The sequence below is a fragment of the Sciurus vulgaris genome, assembly GCF_902686455.1.
Source record: "Sciurus vulgaris genome assembly, chromosome: 7".
NCBI classification, from domain to species: Eukaryota; Metazoa; Chordata; class Mammalia; order Rodentia; family Sciuridae; genus Sciurus; species Sciurus vulgaris.
In genome coordinates, this window is record NC_136467.1 from 48,234,672 (window position 1) to 48,255,642 (window position 20,971).

A 20,971-nucleotide genomic window follows, 5' to 3' on the forward strand; every position below is an offset into this window, starting at 1 on the left:
ACATATCAATGGAACAAAAAAAATACTATTACAGAGAAACCTGTGTTTATGATTATATCAGCTTTTACCTATCACATGTCTGCTATCACATGTCTCCAACATTGGAGACTATTAAGTCCAATATGTTCTTATTGGTGAAAGAACTGTTTTTACTATAATCAAGTACTTGAGTATTGAGTGCTCTGGCCTTACAGTGTCCTATACCTTGCAAGGTGTTTACCAGTGACATGGGAACCAAGCTGTTGGTACTCTGTGAGCTTGATGATTCCTAAGAACTCTCATGAACTGAGAAAATGAGATAGAAACATGGCCTTATTAATTATACTAATTACCTGTCTCATGGTTATTCTTGCTACTTCCCAGCCTTGTCAAACTCCTGATGATTTTGTGGCTGTCACTTCTCCGGGACATATCATGATTGGAGGTTTGTTCGCCATTCATGAAAAAATGTTGTCCTCAGAAGACCATCCCAGACGACCACAAATCCAGAAGTGTGTTGGGTGAGTAAATCTTCAAACGGCATAGATTTTAAGATCATGCCTGGAGACCAGATCATGTCATCTGTTTGTTGGCACTAACATCTGAATTATTTTAATAACATTTGAACTCATGCATGTTTTCAAATTGCATGTGGTTAATCTTGCAATAATTGCTTAAAAGAGAGATTTATCAGTCCTCTGTATGTAATCAAACACTCTCCAAGTGCAGGAGCAAGGAATGCTTCGCATTAATGTATTTCTTGGATTGTACTTTTAAAAAATAACCCCTGAGGTCACTTGAGAATACCCTATAGTCTCTACTTCAACAGAAGTGGACACAGCACATTTATATTCCTATCACCCACAGCTTATGCTCTGTTTAAAATATGAACTTATTATTTAATGTTTTATTTAAAATAGACTACATTTACATATTTCTCACACTAACACTTTTGTCAGCACTAGCCTGACAAAATTTAATTCTTGAAATAATCTAATTCCTTCATGATAAATGATGACCCTCCTCAATTCAAGTGTCACTTTTTTCTTGATGAACAGGTTACATTGTGAAGCTTAGTTACTGAAATGACATTCAATACAGTATAATGTGGAAAAGCAAAATGGAGTGGAGGGTATTACAAATGGATTTTTAAAAATTTCTTTAAAATTTCTAATTAGTTACATATGACAGTAGAATGCATTTATGCATTTTGATAAATCATACATAAATGGAATATAATTTCCTATTGTTCTGATTGTACATATTGTAGGATCACATCAGTCATGCAATCATATATGTATGCAAGGCAATAATGTCTGAATTTTCTTTAAGGAGACTAGGACAGTTGAGTTCTAGTTTCGCAGTTTTAGTGCAAAAGAATCTTGCAAACTTAGGCAAATCACTTAAACTCTAACTTCCTGTTTCTATTTCCTCATCTGTAAAATGAGAGCCTGGTAACCTCTAAGGATGAGGTAACACCAGTTCGGGTTGTTATAGCAACCAATGTAGTTAAAGAAACCATTGTTTAGTTCTTTAGTTAATTATAAAATTCTGATTCTGTCTTGAAGTAAGTTTGATCTCCTCTTTTCTTCTACTTTTTTTTTATTTGAAAGTACTGATCAACCTCTCAAAGAATGCTTTCAGATAAAATGTGATCCCATGTCATTCTAAGATTCCTTCCTGACATTCTCTCCAGAAATTGGGTACTTTGCTAATGTCATCACAACTGACAAGCAGGTAACCCAGGGAAGGGCACAAAATAATTGATGAAGATTTCCAGAGCTGTTCATTGGTACCCAAAGAATGACTGCAGTCAGAGGCTCACAATTGTAGGACAACAACTGATGGAAAACACCAAAGAGTCATTTGATCTAAGGAACAAATTCTCCTGGGGGAAAGAAAAATCTCCAAATTAAAAATCTTTTACCTTATTGTTTTTCATCAAGAATAACAGTTCTCATTAAACATTGAGCCACTGCTTAGTAAGTATATGTACATTGCCTACGCCCTGTTCTAGGCACTGGGGATACCAAGGCAAATACATCAAAGAGGTTCAACTCAAGTGGAACTTACAGGTAGGGAACTCTGAAAATATGATGCAATTTAATTATCACACTATCTACTATTGTTCTTTCTCTCCTCTGTTTCTTTTTCTAAATGAAAATTATAATGTAGATTTTCTAAACCTCATGTTTTGACAGTCTATGATGACAAAAAGTAATGTCTAAAATGTTTAACTTATCATAACTTATAACAATAAGGAAACTTTAGAATATCAAAACCCTAAACAGTAACATCTCTTTCTTCATTTAAAAACATATCCAATGAAATTGTATTATGTACTAGTCACTATTTGTAATCTTTTGTGGATGAAAAAACAGTGTATCAGTACTAAAAACTCCAAGACTCTGGAATAATCACAAATTGTGAAGTACATTGTACATGCCCTCTGGCTGTGGAAATAGCTATCTCTGAACTTAGTGCACTTTGTCTAGAAGGCTGTTAGGCTTTTACCCAGTGCCTGATTAACCATTGCCCCATTGGCCTATACATAGAACACCTATAAAAACAAATTCAGCAATTTTATAAGTGTCCTATAAATTTTATAGTTTTTTTTTTTTTTTTTTTTTTTTTTTTTTTGCAGTGCTGGGGATCAAACCCAGGGCCTTGTGTTTGCAAAGCAAGCACTCTACTGACTGAGCTATCTCCCCAGCCCAATTTTATAGGTTTTTATGGGTGTCCTCTATATAGGATGAAGGGATATAATGGGTTAAGTACAATTCTTAAGAGTCTCGTTTATCTAATTTCCAACTACAACTGTTTAATAAATTTAAACCCCAAAACTGGGTTTTGAGCCCAATAAGCAATTATTTTGACAACAATAAAATATTTACTTCTAGGTACAAAAACGGGACAAAATCAGACACTTCATGTTGCATGATAACTCTTTTCAAAATGATCCCAAAATTCATCGAGAAGTCTTTAAATCTTGTATCATATATTCCATTTAAGAAACTCTGGTTTCCAACATTGTCCTTTTTAAAGGTTCCCATTAAAAGTTGTTTTCAAATAAAGGTTAGACCCTTCAAGAGGTAAACTTCACTTACCCAGAAATTGTGTGTTATAGACAGAAATGTGGATAAAAAAGGATCTCAGCATACCTGTAGAAGAATTAGGTTTTGATTTCAAAAATACTTGTTTCCCAACAGCTTTGAAGTATCAGCTTTTCTTCAAACCCTTGCCATGATACACAGCATTGAGATGATCAACAATTCAACACTGTTATCTGGAGTCAAACTGGGGTACGAAATCTATGACACTTGTACAGAAGTTACAGCGGCAATGGCAGCCACACTGAGATTTCTTTCTAAGTTCAACTGCTCTAGAGAAACTGTGGAGTTTCAGTGTGACTACTCGAGCTACATGCCAAGGGTTAAGGCTGTCATAGGTGCTGGATACTCAGAAATAACCATGGCTGTCTCCAGAATGTTGAACTTACAGCTCATTCCGCAGGTATATTTTATTCTACTTCTATTCACTAGTTTGGATCTTATTATGAAAGAATCAGAGTGAGCCTGGGAAACTATCTAGGGAGTTGTTTTTACATCAGTCAGGTCTAGTTTTTGACATTTTTAGCTTGATCTGGATCAGACACAAACCTCTGAAGAATTCTACTGCTCTGCTCCCCTAATCTTTTCAGTTGGGTGTTATGAAGGACACTGAAGGGAGCAGAAAGTAAGGGGTTATGGGGGGCCTGAAAGACTTCTCAAGAAAGTGATATTTAGCCTCAAATTTCAATGAGAAAGGACACCAGGGGAATGTGGAGGAGGGGAAGAGAATATCTAGTTGAGAAAGTACCAAGTACAAAGGTGGAAGAACAGCAAAAAGGTCAATGTGGCTAGGGCAGTTGAGCAGAAAGGAGACTGGAAAGAGATGCATTTATAAAGAAAGGCAAGGCTGGGTCACCTAGCATCTTGATATGATTTGCATCTTGTTCTTAATATGATGGAAAGGCTTTGAGTAGAGTCAGTAGAAATAATTATCTTCTTGGAATGCAAGAAAATAATATGAAGTAAGCAAAAAGACCAAAACAGATTATCAACTCTTACACATTATTCAAGGTCAATCAAGTCCTGATGGCTTTCATTTTAAGCCCACTTATCTTCCTATTGCATCACTTTGGAACTCCTAGTCTAGGTTAGTGCTTTCTAAGCTCAGGGAACATTAGAAGCCAAAAGTTAGATAGGAAAAAGGTTTATGGTCAGATTACCAAGAAGAAATAATCTGATAGAAGTGAGCAGGTAAAAAAGAAAAAAATATATATATATAATGAATGTGCATAATAATTCCAAATATATAACTTTATGAATATACAGTAAATACTTATATCCATGAAGGATTCCATTATATCATACCTTAGTGAAATTGGCAAAACAAACTTAAGTGCAAAATGAAAAAACCCAAAGAATTATCTACAAACATATAAGATTCAGGTTTTGGCTCAAAATTCCTACAATGTGCAATGCTGCATAGGTGACAAGTAAGAAAAATAGACTACTTTACCAACTATTGGCTAAAGTAAAAATGTGATTTCCATGATAAATAGCACAAAAGGAAAGGGAGCCCTCCATAGACAATACTGATTGGTGTCTGTTTAAATTTCCCCCTTTAATCTTAATAAGCATCCTATAATTTTACAGGTAAAGAAGTGTCTAGTAATTTCCCCCAAGTTTATTGAAGCCAAAACTCTAACATTTTATTAAAGTCTATATTGTCTTTCTATCATACTATATGGCTGCTGTTAAGGAGTAAAGCAAGTGACATTGGTGCTATTGTAGCTATGGAAGATATTAATTCTTCCTAAAATAAAATCACCAAAGCTATATATCAAGCAAAACTTTGCTCACATTAGGCAGGACTCCCAATGTGCTGATGCTTATTTGATAAGATCAGAGGGGTCGGAGAGCCACAGCTTACATATCAAATGTGGCTACCGAGCTATTGAACTGGCAAACTGAGAATGGTTTTACATTCTTTAAAATGTTATAACAAAAAATTATAGTAAAGAATATAAGACTGGGACTGGGTATCTAGCTCAGTTGGTAGAGTACCTGCCTTGCATGTTCAAGGCCCTGGGTTCAATCCCCAGCACCACCAAAAAACATGCAGACAAAAAACTCAAAGCATTTTATTTCTAGTCCTTTACAGAAACGTTTGGTGGCCCCTGAACTAGATGTTTACCTCACTGGATGATTTTACCTAGAATTAAAAAAAAAAAAAGTTATGGATTAAACAGCATTTTGCATGTGCTGGTGTCATAGAATACATTTTGCTTATTTGATTAACTACATTTTACCTGCATTTATCTCTAAGTTTTTAAATAAACTTGGTATTGGCCCTAGCCAAAGATATAGAATAGATACAGGCAAATATAGGTGTAGGTGTAAATCCTAGATCCTGAAGTCTTGAAGGGATTATACTATATACAATATGAAATTATTAGAGAGAGTGACACTAACCCATTCTCAGGTGGTAAGTATCATGATTTAAGCTACTCCTAGAGTAGGAATTTATTGAAAGGGCAATATAGAAAGAACCAGAGAATTTAGGGAAAGGCTACAGAAACTTATAAAAATCAAAGAAAAGAACACTCCTATGAACAGCCACCCGGACTTCATTGACACAATAACTAAAAGATTTTGTCCATTTCCAGGTGAGTTATGAATCAACTGCAGAAATCCTAAGTGACAAAATTCGTTTTCCTTCATTTTTACGGACTGTGCCCAGTGACTTCTATCAAACTAAAGCAATGGCCCACCTGATTCAGAAATCTGGATGGAACTGGATTGGCATCATAACCACAGATGATGACTACGGACGATTGGCTCTCAACACTTTTGCAATTCAAGCTGCAGCAAATAATGTGTGCATAGCCTTCAAAGAGGTTCTCCCAGCCTTCCTCTCAGATAATACCATCGAAGTCAGGATCAATCAGACCCTAGAGAAAATCATTGCCGAAGCCCAGGTTAATGTCATTGTGGTATTTCTGAGGAGATTCCATGTTTTCAATCTCTTCAATAAAGCCATTGAAAGGAATATAAATAAGATCTGGATTGCTAGTGATAATTGGTCAACTGCCACCAAGATTATCACTATTCCTAATGTTAAAAAACTTGGCAAAGTTGTGGGGTTTACCTTTAGAAGAGGGAATATATCCTCTTTCCATACCTTTCTTCAAACCCTGCACACACATCCCAATGACAATAACAAACCCCTGCATGAATATGCTGTCCTTTTTTCTGCCTGTGAGCATGTCAAAGACAGTGATTTGAGCCGATGCATTTACAATTATTCTCAGGGGACTTTAACCTACAGGGTTAACAAGGCTGTAAAAAGGAACTTCTTCATGAGAAATGACTTCCTCTGGCATTTTACGGAGCCAGGACTCATTCATAGTATTCAACTTGCTGTGTTTGCCCTTGGCTATGCCATTCGGGATCTGTGCCAAGCTCGAGACTGTCAGAACCCCAACGCCTTTCAACCATGGGAGGTACTAACTCACACGTACAAGAATATCTCCCTGCCATCATTAATTTCCCTGCCTTATGTTGCAAAGATTTATATCAACTGCTCAATTTTATTCCTTTTATATGTAGAAACTATTAGTGTTTGAATAACCTGCATTTCTATCTCATTTTTTTTCATTCTTAAAGAGGATAGAATTATGTTTTACCCTCACCCGCTACTGACCCACCAAAGTTTTGTTCTTACATTTTCCAGAAAGATTCTACTGATAATGCTTGAGTTTATGGATTTTTCAATGCCTCACATAAATTAAAATTAGCTCTTTTAATAATCTTAACCACAAAAATTAGACCAGATAAGTTTAATGATTCTTTTCATTATTGCTAATACAGTGAGGTACATCTTACCTGAATTTTGAATTTTGTGGTAACACAAGGGCTTCAGGTTGGGTACTATTTGAGATTTTGGAATATTTGAATATGCATAATGAGATATCTTAGGGATTGGTTCTAAGTTTCAATGTGAAATTTCTTTATTTTTTATATATGCTTTTTATACATTCCCTGAAGTTAATTTTATGATATTTTTAGTGCACCTGCATTATGACTGCATGGTCATGTGTGGATTTTTTTTTTAATTTGTGTTGTCATGTTAGTGCTCAAAAATTTTGCATTTTGTAGCATTTTGGATTTCCAATTTTTAGATCAGAGATGCTCAACCTGTATTATGGATAACCTGTATATGGTAAGGAGATTAACCTAGGCAGTACCATAAATATGATTCTAATATGGGTCTTCTGACTCCAAACTCTTTGCTTTCCACTGTGTTGAAGGTGGTTTATAATCCCAACACCTCCAGTTTTCTTAAATGTCCATGAACAAAACACTTAAAAGTAAATTGCTTCTTTTAATGCTGATAAGTTGTGCTCATTAGAAACAAATCTCTCAATAATGGGTGATCAAAGCCAAATCTATATGTCTTAGGTAGATATCACAAAATACAGGTGTTTTAGATTTGTAAGAGAAAAGAAAGTAAAAAGGAATAAAATTCAGTTTTTTGATCATATAAATGCATATCCAGAAAAATGTCATTTCTACTTTCGTCATTTTTATTTATTTTTCTTTTGGTGTTGGGAATTGAGCCCAGGACCAAGCATGGCTCTACCACTAAGCTACACTGTCAGCTCTGTCATTTGTACTTTATTACTCACAAAAATAAGCTCCAAGGTCTGCTAAAGATCTGAGGAAAATCTATAAAAGTATTTTAAATCAGGAATATATGTAAAACGTTTTGAAGAAAAACTTCAGAAAGTATAACTCAAGTCTTCTAAAATGTTTTATTTAAACACTAGGAGTCTGAGGTCATTCTTGACAACCAAAAACCTGTTAATCTAGAAAGAAGCAGAAGCATATTTAAAAGGAGAATTAGAGGGTAACTTGCTCCTTTGATCATAATGTGAGTGAGCCACATCTGGCCAATGCCGGATTCAGTAGGACAAATAACACAAACAATTGTTGTTTTATAAAGAAATCTACATAGACATCAAATTCAAAAAGATCAGTAACATATAAGATCCCTAAGCAAGGATACATCCATAAGTATTACTTTATCTTCTAGCAAAACTCACTAATATTTAAAGGTTATTTTCTGAATAGTTTTAGATTCAGATGATTTTAAGGGGTTAGTTTTTCCTACCATTTGAGGGTAGTACTTACTTTGGATCTATATTTGGAGATATCTGTGAGCAGTAATCAAGGATGGCAAAGTCATATTTATTTATTTTATTTCAACAGATATTTAAAATGTATTTTCAGGGCAATATAGTTATACATAATAATGGGACTTCAACAGTTTTTTAATGTTCTTTGAATGTGTGTAAGGATACTGTTTCCTTTTTATGACTAATGATTTTGGTTTTCTTTTACTTCTGATTGTATACAAGGTAGTAAGTGGTGTATGTGAGATGACAGAATGTCTAATACTCATGTGTTTATTTAGCAAATATTTGTTTGGTGTCTCAGTGTTCTGGGCATTATGTTGAGTGCTGAGGAAATGTATCATGGAGAACAAAACAATTTCCTCCTTAATCAATCTAGTGTGGGATACAATCAAATGATTATAGAGTCAATTACAATGCATTCTAATTAATTACAACAGTTCATATAAACGTGAGATGGCAGAGAGACATATCATTGAACCAGCCAACCCAGTATAAGCACTCAGAGAACATTCTCCAAATATGACATCTATGGTGAATGCAATGGAAAGGTTAGAAAGAAACACTTCAGCAGAGTTCCAGAAGGGAGAGAGAGCACAGCCTCCTTAGGGAGCAGAAAATAGTGCCATGGGACTGAAGTCTTACATGGAAGCTATAGACATATGAGACAGGAAGGGTTTATTAAGGGCACATTATTAGGACCTTGTCAATCAGGATTTCTTGAATTTTGAAGTGCAGTTGAATTACCTGGAAATCATATTATGCAGATGTTAATTCAGTAGTCCTATAAAGGGACTCAAAAGCCTGCATTTCTAACAATGTTGCTACAACTGGAGCAGAGACCATCCTTCAGGTAGAAAGTTTGCAAACTATGTTTAATGTTTTGGACCTTTGAAAGCAAAAAGGTGCCCATTAAAGGTATTTTTTGCAGGAGGGTGATATGATCTGTTTTCCAATTGTAGAGAAAGCATTCCAATTACTGTATGAATTGATTAAAGGAACACGAGATTAGAGAGAAAGAACAATTTGATAATCCAAGCATAAAGTAAGAATGCCTTGTTCTTTGGGTGTGACAGTAAGGATGGAGACATGTATACACCGATATTTAAGAAGATGGTTGAAGAGCATTTGGACATACATTGACTATAACAGATGACAGACAGAGAAGAGCAAAAACATTGTAATGATTCCCAGTTTGAGCAACTGATGCCATTTGCTGAAATGTGAACAGAGGAAAATAGAGGTCTGGTGGCGAGAAGACATTAAACATTTCATTTTAAAGAGACTGAATTTGAAGGATTTATGAGATACACAAGTGTAACCATGACGTTGGCATATTAGTCTTGAGGTTAGGAGAGCCGTGAGAGTGATTTTGCAGTGATAAGGATAGTAACAACCAACAATTTTTAAGTCTTATGGTTCTAAGTGCTGAGATCTATCATCTCTAATCTTGATAATATTAGGGAAGGTCTACAGGACTTATTTTTTCGTTGTTACTGGGGATTGAAACCAGGGGTGCTTAACCATTGAGCCACTTTCCCAGCCCTTTTTTTATATTTTATTAGAGACGGGGGTCTCCCTGAGTTGTTAAGTGCCTCGCTAAGTTTCTGAGACTGGTTTTGAACTTGTAATCCTCCTGCCTCAGCCTTCAGAGCTGCTGAGATTACATGCATGCGCTCCGCCAGGACACCTTCTTTAAGCTCCATTTTAAAGAAGTGGTGAGAGGAATTGTTACTGGAAACCAACTCTAACAGCAGTTTAAAGATGAAGGATACTTCCAGAATAAAGATCTGTCCCACAGTCACTAACATAGTTATAGTGAAACTGTGACAGCCTTAGTTCAGTGTGCTTTCTGCTATGTCACAGAAAACTTCAAACACAAAGACACAATTTTGAGCACAGGAAAAAGATACAAAGCTTCTTGCTCTGCTTTTCTGTAATTTGGTCCCATAGATACCTCTTTCCACAAACAAGCTTACTTATGAAGATGGAGCAGATATCAGGGCAGTTAGGAAAATGGAACACATGATCAACCATAACACCTTGGTGTGGCCTCCTGGCCTTGTGTTCTTAAAAACAGGATGCTACAATACAGAGGTGAGTTGTATAATAATTGAAATGCCATTCCCAGTCTCTGAATTCTGTAATGTCAGTTCATAGTGAAGTTAGGAGTTTCTATAAAAAAGAAATTAATATGTGATAGAAAAAAATAATAGTACAATAACTGGAGGGTTAATGTTCAAAATTCATCTTGATCCAAAGCAAATGTTTTATCATATTTAATGAGTAATGTGTGTACTGTTTTATTTGCCTTTATCCTCTTTCCTGAAAGAACAAGCATAAAATTGTGCAAGTTTATTTACATTATACAATGTTATCATTATTTACAGAACATACATATGTCAGAACTTTACCCTGGAAAGCCTAATTAAATACTGGGAAAAAACAGATGGAAATTATAGTTCAAACATGAGACCAGAAGAGGATATGCTTCCTAAAGAACTGAATTACTGGGGATTACTTGTGCATATTGTTTAAGGAAAGAACAGAATTAAAACCAGTACACAGGTAGACATAGAACATTGAGAGCAGATTCTTCCTTAGTCCTTCATTTTTGTCTCCTCCATTTTTTTCTTCCAGGCAATGCTGGAATAAAATATTTTTGGTTAATTCTACCATATTATATCGGTATCCTGCTTATGTAAAGAAATGCCAATAAATTTACATTCACCAAAAGAAGTAGTTAATCTGTAGGGACACATAGAAAAATCAATACACACACCAGGATTTTGCTTAAATGACATTTGGTCATGGACATGACTACCATGGCTTGAAATCTAACTAGTTATCATGAAATCTAGCTTGATTTTCTTATATTCCATTAACCAAAGAACGTTTGAAACATATAAAAAAGATTAACTAAAAGTGAATAGAATAGAATAATTCTATTCAGAGAGAATAATTTCTGCCTCATTCCATAGATTTCCAATCCAACATGAATCGGCCATAATGAATACGTTCAGAGAGGGTATTTACTGAGTGATGCTTATATAGCAAGTTAGTGATGGAGCCAAAACTGTAACCTATTTTCCTACATCCAACTCCAGTGTTCTTTCCCTGAGCATGAGCTTAATGTGGCTACTTTGTCAGCAAAACATTTTCTGTTCCAGTTCTATCACTTATCAGTTTTCACTGTAAAAATTGGATAGTAAGGCAAGTAGTTTTTCTTTCCTCTTTCCTAGTTAAAAAAAAACATTTTATAAATTAAATTTTAAAATAGAATTTAGAGGCCACTTTACACTAGAAACAAACTTAAGATTAATTAGAGATGATAAGGCAGAAAGTAATTGCAACTATCAAGATCTCACCACTAATGAGGAATGGAACCAGAATTAGAGCCCAGGCATCTGCTCCAGAGGACCCATTCTGAAATTCTGCAACATGCAGATTCTCAGATTTCAACTTTATAGACTGCAGTAGCTACCACCATAGAAACTAACTTTTTTTTTTTTTTTCAAATCCACATAGCAAAACTTTGGCAGAGATGAGAACAGAAATCAAGTGGAATTCTTTCTTAAATTATTGCCACAGCTGGCTAAGAATGCCCTCATCAGTGATATGGAATCTTCTTTTTTTCTCATTTTTAAGTGATATTCCTTATGATGCAGTATTATAAGTGGGATAATGGGTACACTTACCATGTTCATATTCAGCATTTGTTTCCATTTTATTTTTTACAGCTACTTGATGTGTTGAAAAATATAACATTCACTGATGGAGGGACTTCTTTTCATTTTGATGCTCATGGGGACTTGAATATTGGATATGATGTTGTGCTCTGGAAGGAAATCAATGGTCACATGACCATCACCAAGATGGCAGAATATGATCTACAGAATGATGTCTTCATCATCACAAACCAGGAAACAAAAAATGAATTCAGGACTCTTAAGGTAATTTTGCTGTAGAATGCTTTGTAGCATTCCAATCAATTGGTACCTCACCTGAAAAGTCCTTCACCCCACCAGGACCTCCTGTGATCCTCCTACCTGTTCACTTCTCCTCACTCCCTTCTTAAATTCTGAGTTCATCTAGTGTAACGCTTTCTTGTACACAGCCTCAATCTCCTTACCCCTTTGTCTTATCATATCGATTGGATCAAAATGCAGTTTTGATTAGATTCAACTATTCTGCCTAATCAGAGTTGTTCCTATGTGGCTGAGCTTGGCACACAAAAAAGTGAAAACAGAAAGAAAGGAAAAAAGATATGCTTGTTTACTGGTGTCACTTTAAATTCATGATCTCCAACCTCCAGAGGGCCTTAATGCTGAGAGCAATCACATTGTGGCCTTGTCAGTTAACTCACCCGCCATATTGGATTGCTATTTTGCTTTCTCTTCTTTCCTCTGACATTAATATACCCTTTTCATTCTCATTTTCAGTTATTCCTGCTTTCTATTCTACCAACAAAACCAAGCCTATCAGAAAAGCACTCCACATTCCCCTGTAGCATATCTGTGCCTGTATCCCCACCTTCCATCTGGCCCTATGGTCGTACCTAGTGCTCCTAGTCAAGGCCAACTGCTCCATTTCATCTCTAGGACCCATTCCCTTCACTTATTGCCACATCTTCCTCTGGCAATTTTATACTATCTGATGCATCTTCGATTATTCTACTTTGGATTATTTGCATGATGATATAAATATGCTATCATGTTTTCTCCCATATTAAGAAATAAAAAAGAAAGAAACTCCATAGACCCCCCCTGTTTTAGTCAGCTTCTTTGTTGCTGTGATGAAAGGACTCAATCAGAACAATTGTAGAGGAGGAAAAGTTTATTTGAGGGCTCACAGTTTCAGAGATCTTAGTCTATAGAGGGCTGACTCCATTTCTCAGGGCTCAAGGTGAGGCTGGAGATCATGGTGGGGGAGTGTGGTGGAGGGAAGCAGCTTCCATCATGGTGATCATGAAGCAGAAAGAGACTCCACTGACGAGATACATATATATTCCCAAAGCCACGCCCCAAATTCCACCTCCTCCAGTCACACCTACCACTTCAGTTACCATTCAGTTAATCCTGTCAGGGGATTAAATCACTGATTGGGTTAAGACTCTTAAAAGCCAGTCATTTCTCCTCTGAACCTTCTTGCATTGTATCACATGTGAGTTTTTTGGGGACACCTCACATCCAAACCATAAAGCTCCCCATGTCTTCCACACACTACCCATTTCTGTATTTCTCTTTCACCAAAATTCCTTGAAAAGATTAATATATTCACTGGCCCAAATTTCTCTCCTCCCATACCTTTGTTTACCTGTCTCTGATCTATCAAAATTGTTTCTGTCTAGCTCACATCACACTCCTTGGTTTTCTTTTGTGTCTCTGGCCACTGCTTCTCACTCTCCTTTGCTGGTTCCTCATCCTTCCTACTCAGCACTGAAGTGACTAAGGCTCAGAATTTTTCTTCTTTGTCAATACTTTTCCTGAGTGATCTCACTCAGGCCTAAAATAATGTCATTATATAGCAGGCTGATGACTCCTAGATTTTAGTTTTATGACTTTTGAATAAATTCCCAGCTGCCTAACTGACACCTTTAACTGGATATTTATTGATCATTTTAGCTTAATATCTCTAAAACAGAGCTCTTAATATTATTTTCCAAACCTACTTCATCTCAGTAAATGGCAACTCTCTTTTTGTAAGTTGCTGGGATCTTGGTCATTTCTCTGGCACACTCCAGATCCAATGGAAGTTTAATTTTCAGAATGTGTCTAGAATCTAACCATGTTTGACTTCCTACTCCGTTCCTGCTACCTCACTCCAAGCTGCAGCCATTTCTCACCCAGGTTTTTGTAGTAAAGTTTCTCACTGCTGTCTATCTTCACTCTTACTTACTTCAGTCTGTCCTTAAAACATAGTGGTTCTGTAAAAGATAGTGCTCTGGGGTTGGGGATATGGCCCAGTGGTAGCGCACTTGCCCAGCAGGCACAGGTCCCGAGTTTGATTCCCAGAACCCCACCCCCCGCCACACACACACATGTGCCCACAAATGGTATTATGCTTAGAACCTTCCATGGAATTATATTTCTCTGAAAGTAAAAGCTGGTCTTTTTAAAGATCCTACATGACCTGCCCTGTTCCTCCCTGACCTCATCTCCTATTACCCTCCCTTTGGTCTCCTCTTCTGCCGTCCCACAGGCCTCCTGTCCTTCCATACATGTGTTTCCTAGCACAAGGGCTTTGTACCTACTATTTTGTTTGCCTCTGGTAATTTTCTCTGACATCCATGTGGTTAACTATTTCACTTCTTTCTCTTTTCTGAAAAGTCACCTTCTCAGAAAGGCCTTTCCTGGACACCCTATTTAAAATTGCAACATCCGAGCTGGGGATGTAGCTCAGAGGTAGGACACACTCCTAGAATGTACATACTTTTCGTTTGATTCCCAGCACCACAAAATTGCAACGCCAAACTCCTATTTCTGCTTGCTATTATCCTCTCTTCCTTTTTCTCCTTAGCACTTACCACTGTCTCTCATTCTGTATATTTTGCTTACTTTTATCTTGTTTATTGTCCTGATGACTAGAACCAGAATGAAAGGTCTATGAGAGAAGGGATTTCTTTCTCATTCCATCCTGTGGCTCCAACAATAAAAACAGTTCCTGATGTAAAATAGGCACTTAAGTGTTTGGTAGATGAAAGAATTAGTTGAGTAATGCTGTAAATCTTTTCCATTAATCAAATTTCTACTATCAGTAGTTTCAAGAAAGCAAAATACTTTTTCTTGGAAGTCAGAAATATAACCCTTGTTTTAGTGTTCATATGTCATCTTCACTATCACGACCGTCATTCTTGCAACTACATCATGAACCCAGCCCTCTGCTAAATACTGAAACTCACATGGAATCCTTAAAACCATTCTAACTCACTTTCTCATTGAATAAAGAGACTTCCCTAACTATTTTTGCAAGAAGTGCTGATTTTAATTGTTACCAAGACTTATCTCCAGATTCTGTAAGACACACACTAAGGGGCAGGTGGTAAAATGCAGAAAACTGAGAAAAGCTTTGAGTGACTAAATTGAAGGGCTGACCACTATGAGGAGAGGGACACGGCCTTCTTTGCTGATGAAGACACCCATCGATATTTCAAGGACATAGCCAAAACCAATAATAGCTGAGACATTTGGTTAGATTTCAAGATCTCCTTGTCAATTTGCTGGCTAGTTGGTGAATCAAAACTTCTCATAATTCACCAAAATTCTTAATCCAAAATATCAGATATTTCTAATCTATTGATATTCCAAAACTATCCGTAGTAGACTTTGCAGTGTCTTTGCTGTCTCTTGATGTGGAGGGAGAGAAGGACTTTGTTGCTAGGAAGGGAGGGGACACTTTTATCCCCGTATTGACGACTGGCTTTATCTAATAGTTAAATCCCTTTGTTTCCTCTGAGCATCCTCCAGGAGAGTGGACAGCTCAGATTAAAAAGTTTGCCCTGGGAAATCATCAAGACATATCTACTTCCTGATGAAAACCCTCCTGAGCAATAATTGTTGAGAAAAAGAAAGCCAGTGCTTATAGACACAGGGCTACTGCATCTTGCCACCTTTTCTCTCAGTCCCTGGTTGGTTTCCTTCATCTTCTAGAGAAAAGATTGGTTGGCTTAATACTCTGATGGTGTTTCAGACTCAGCAATAGCTGTTCAGTGAATCTTGAGAAAGACTCAGTTAATCATTCGACTCTGACTTGCCAAGGGAAAAGTTAAATGATGACACATATTTATTTTACAAGATATGCCATGAGAAAAGGATTATGAATGAAAAATTATAATGTGAAGTACAAAGAATGATTAATTGGATCAGAAGTAAAGGATTCCATGAGACTAGAATGCTTATTATGATTCATGTTGCAACATGTGAATTATAACTCTCAGTGTGATTTGAAGATTATTTTAGCTTATCTTTTTAACTAACGTATAATAGTTTTAAGTTCAAAATATTCCATTGTTTGGGGTTTTTGTTTGTTTGTTTGTTTGTTTGTTTCAGTTTTAGCGATAGACTGGATGTGTCCCTTGGAGAATATGATTAGAATGTTTTATAAAGAGTATCAAAGTCTAATAATTTGCTATTTTCTTATACATGGAGCTAATCATTCAACATGACACTGGAAATTTCCAGACCATCATTTCCTGCTTCAGTTCTACAACTCTTTCCCACAGCCAAGCCAGGGAACCTGACTGGATCATGGCTGCCCGATTCAGCCACCAACTGACCTAATAAATGAGCAAAATATATAAAAAGGAAAAATGAATTTTATGTAGTTCGATCAAACTGGGGAGAAGCAGCTAGATTGCGTCTCTTCAGGCCCTGCAGAACTGGTTAGTTTATAAAAACAAAAGTCAGGAGATGTACATATGTAGTTTATAAAGGCTGTCCTTGTCACAGAAAATGTCAGTTTTAGCCTCCTTGACACCTGCAGGGACAGGGTCTGGTTTTTCAGTTTTCACTCTCAACACAAAATTGCTCTCACCTCTGTTTCACAACTATGTTTCTCCCTCTTCTGCAAACCGTCTGAAAGAGTCAGTTCCCATAATTTGCTTACAGAAGCTATTGATAGGACAAAAATTGTGTTCTTTCTCCATCTGAAACATTTTATGTATTTTAAGCTTGTTCAAATACCTCAAGATAGCAAAAGAAATTATTTAATGCTATGAAAAAGATCAAAATTTTACTTAGTAAATGTATCTTTAAATTAAGCCAAGGTTAATTAAAAGAAAACATCTGAGATTTCTTTTCACTTTAGCAAACTTTATCTAAATGCTCCAAGGAATGCAGTCCTGGAGAAATGAAGAAAACTACAAGAAGTCAACATATCTGCTGCTATGAATGTGTGAGCTGCCCTGAAAATCACTACAGTAATCAGACAGGTAATTGCAGTCATTTCACAGAGTGACACATCTGAGTTATTTCCCTTAAGCTGATTTCTCTTTACACGAATCCTATTTTGGTTTGTTTCTTGGCTTGAACAAATTTTTAAAAAGCTTCCCATGCTCCTGCTAGATTGAGTTCCAGCGAAATTTCATTTTCTCTTGGAATTTGCTGTATTCTATTATCAGATGTATATCATAATAGATGATAGAGTTGTAAAAGTAATTTTACTTCTAAGGGAGAATATCATTCCCTCATTCAGACTTCCTCATCAATGACTCTTAAAACAGTGCAGGTTCTCTGTCAATTTTTTTCTGTGTACCCATCCTCATACAGACATGCTTGACTTGAAATTTCGGGCACAAAAAGTACAAATAAGTAAATATTAGATTAGCTAAATTGAACATAATAGAAACCCAAAGACCCTTAGAGTTAAGAAATAAGTGCATATACTGGGAATATTAACATTCTTACCAAGAGGAAAAAAAGATGAACCTAAGAAACAAGAGGACCCCCTATTAACAGAGATAAGGTGTTAATGACTGATTGTTTGCCATTCTTATTTTTATCAATTGTACAGAATTAGAGTGGAATAGACAAATTAAAATGCAAGAGTGAAGTCAACAGTCTTAGGAGCCCTAAGAACTATGGGCACTTTCAGCAGCATTAAACCTACTTAAAAACATCATATCCTTTGGTTAATTGCAGCATTCCTAATTGTCATCTATGAAAACTTAAGAACCCCAGAGCTGAAGTAGTTCCCAAATATGTATTCATTTTTCTTATTGGTTTCGAGGAAAGAGTATATCAATGGAAATATTACAGCATTTATGTTGTGTCATTGCCTTAGAAAATGTCATTTATCTCAACCTCAGATCTATTTTTCAAGTGAAAGAATTTTTTTAAAAAAGTAAAACTTATTTCTCATAAAGAGGGACAGCCGTTCTAAGTTCAATCTGGATTCTGTCTTTTGATAACCAAGTTGCTTCCAAACACAAGTGTAGAAGACTGACGAGACTCCGGAGGAAAAGCAAGGAGTTAGAGTGGCCTGGAAGGCCATCATCTCTTCTCCACGCTTCTAGCACACAGCTCCCATGCATGGGCAAGACCATTCAATTCCCACCAACCAAATGAAATGGCAAGCCCTACCAGCTGTGGTTAAGAAGAAACCAAAGAAAAGATTTTATTTGTAGGAAAATAAAATTTTCAAAGAGAAGGAGGTTAGAAAGGTCATGAAGTTTATAAATAAAAACCCTTTAAGGTTAATATAGAAGAGAACACAGAAACTTTAAAATGCTGAGTGGGCACTTTCAACTTTTGTAGCAGGTAATCAAATGGATGCTCTGGGGGAAGCTTTTTGGAAACAGTTGGAACCCATCATCTAAAGGTTGTGGTAATAGAGAGCAAATGCAATTCTACTCCCAGAGACTCCATCTGACATCAATTATTCATGTTGCCCTGCTGTCAGAATCAACATAAATACTGTTCAAGTTCATCACTGACAGTGTAAGAGATACAAATTAACCAATCTCCTGAGGGTTGGGAGGATAAACTTTAATTCTTCCTCAACTATCATTGATTATAATCTCACATTATCTCACTTTGGGGAAGAAGTTTAAGCTTTTAGGGTGACTCAGTCATAATGCCTCTACTTTTGAAAGATCTGCACCCTTATTCAGAACAGCACTCCTACCTGAGAGGAGTCTACCATGTGCAATGCTCTGAATGTGGCACCCCAATGGGCAGATTTTTTTTGTTTTTGTTTTTGTTTTGATAGAGAGATTTGAAAATAGGCTCAGGAAATTCAGTTAGCTTGTTCAAGGAATTATAGGTGGTGGAGAGATGAAAGGCATTTGGGTTATGTCTGATTCCAAATCCTTTATTCTTAATGAGGTCCCTGAACTGCCTCCAATAATAATTTCATACGATGCTAGCCTCTATCCTGAAATATAAATTTCCTAAAAACTCGTAGCTCTGATAGCTTTCTCTCTCTTGTTTTACTTTTTCCCTTGACTCACCTTTACTCTTTTTCTTTCATTTGTGGGGGTTCTACGCGTGTTTTATTTCACTAAAGAACTAAGGTGACAATTACCCATATCGGTTTTCTAGTCAGGACTGGCACCATGGACAATCACCATGGACAGTTGTGGACAATCACCTAGTTTAATTGTTTGCAGTGTAACTGAATCTACTCTGTCTTTTAGATATGGATCACTGCATTTTATGCAACAATGAAACTCACTGGGCCCCTGTGAGGAGTGCTACGTGCTTGGAAAAGGAAGTGGAATATCTCAATTGGAATGACTCCCTGGCTCTTCTGCTGGTGGCCCTCTCCCTCCTGGGAATCATATTTGTTTTGGCCATTGGCATAATATTTACAAGAAACCTGAATACGCCTGTTGTGAAATCGTCCGGGGGATTACTGGTCTGCTATGTGATCCTGCTTTGTCATTTTCTCAACTTTGCCAGCACGGGCTTTTTCATCGGAGAGCCACAAGACTTCACATGCAAAACCAGGCAGACGCTATTTGGAGTGACCTTTACCCTCTGTGTCTCCTGCATTTTGATGAAGTCCCTGAAAATTTTGCTAGCTTTCAGCTTTGATCCCAACTTGCAGAACTTCTTGAAATGCCTCTATAAACCTATCCCCATCATCTTCACTTGCACAGGTATCCAGGTTGTCATTTGCACACTCTGGCTCATCTTTGCAGCACCTACTGTGGAGGAGAATGTGTCCTTGCCCAGAGTCATTATCCTGGAATGTGAGGAGGGATCCATACTTGCATTTGGCACCATGCTGGGCTATATTGCCATCCTGGCCTTCATTTGCTTCATATTTGCCTTCAAAGGCAGGAAATTACCTGAGAATTACAATGAAGCCAAATTCATAACATTTGGCATGCTTATTTACTTCATAGCTTGGATCACATTCATCCCTGTCTATGCTACCACATTTGGCAAGTATTTGCCAGCTGTAGAGATCATTGTAATTTTAATATCCAACTATGGGATCCTATGTTGTACATTCTTCCCCAAATGCTATGTTATTCTTTGCAAGCAAGAGACTAACACAAAATCAGCCTTTCTTGAGTTGATTTACAGTTACTCTTCTCACAGTGCTGGGAACCTTGCCATGAGTCATACTTCACTGGACTCCACTAATAGCAATATCACAATGACCCATCCCAGTCCTAGTGAAAACACTGCAGCCTGGCAGAAAAGCAAAGATCTTCAGGCACAACCAGTTGCACAGATATGCAGAGAAAATGTGACAAAGTTTTCTAAAACTTTTCCTCGGAAAAGAATTTCAAGTATATAAATGAGCCAATAGAAGAGGCCACATTATGGAATATAATGTTTCATGGGTCTTTGTATCTAAGAAGTGCACTTACTTTCCCAGAAAATGTGTTTCATGTATTTCTTCACTGCCATCATCTTCACCAAATTTGAGCTACTCATTCTGTGCAATCAGTTGTTAATGAAGAAAATAAAGTCTCCAATCTGAAACTCCCTGCATTCTTAGCACTTTCATCAGGCTTTATTTTACTTCTCCTTCCTACTAGGCACATGGTTAAAGCTATCACTTCTATTTCAAGTTTAACCCATAATATATCATCCTGGTTCCATTCTCTGCCACTTCACATGAGCTCTTCACATGAGCTCTCCTCCTCTCTTAAGCTTTACCCTTCTATTCTATTCCTCAGTGCACTTGAACAAACCTTTTAGCAATTATCCTGCACCCAGTGATATGCTGAACACAGAGGCACAAGAAGCAGCAAGGAATAATTCTTGACCTCAAGGAGCACAAATTCTAGGGGGA

General features: G+C 36.7%; 1 protein-coding gene across 2 annotated transcripts; it reads left to right on the forward strand.

Moving 5' to 3' along the window:
• The first annotated feature begins 197 nt into the window (after window positions 1–197).
• On the forward strand, window positions 198–20,586 carry GPRC6A (G protein-coupled receptor class C group 6 member A). 2 transcript variants are annotated; one of them, XM_079148759.1, is made up of 6 exons: window positions 198–500; window positions 3,189–3,492; window positions 5,693–6,529; window positions 11,962–12,174; window positions 17,027–17,150; window positions 19,356–20,586. In XM_079148759.1, exons 1-6 carry the CDS (start codon window positions 307–309, stop codon window positions 20,468–20,470), a joined length of 2,787 nt encoding a protein of 928 aa, XP_079004885.1. In that variant the 5' UTR covers window positions 198–306; the 3' UTR covers window positions 20,471–20,586. The 2 variants fall into 2 exon arrangements, with proteins under 2 accessions (XP_079004885.1, XP_079004886.1); XM_079148760.1 differs by having other exon boundaries at window positions 5,693–6,004.
• Window positions 20,587–20,971: the final 385 nt, after the last annotated feature.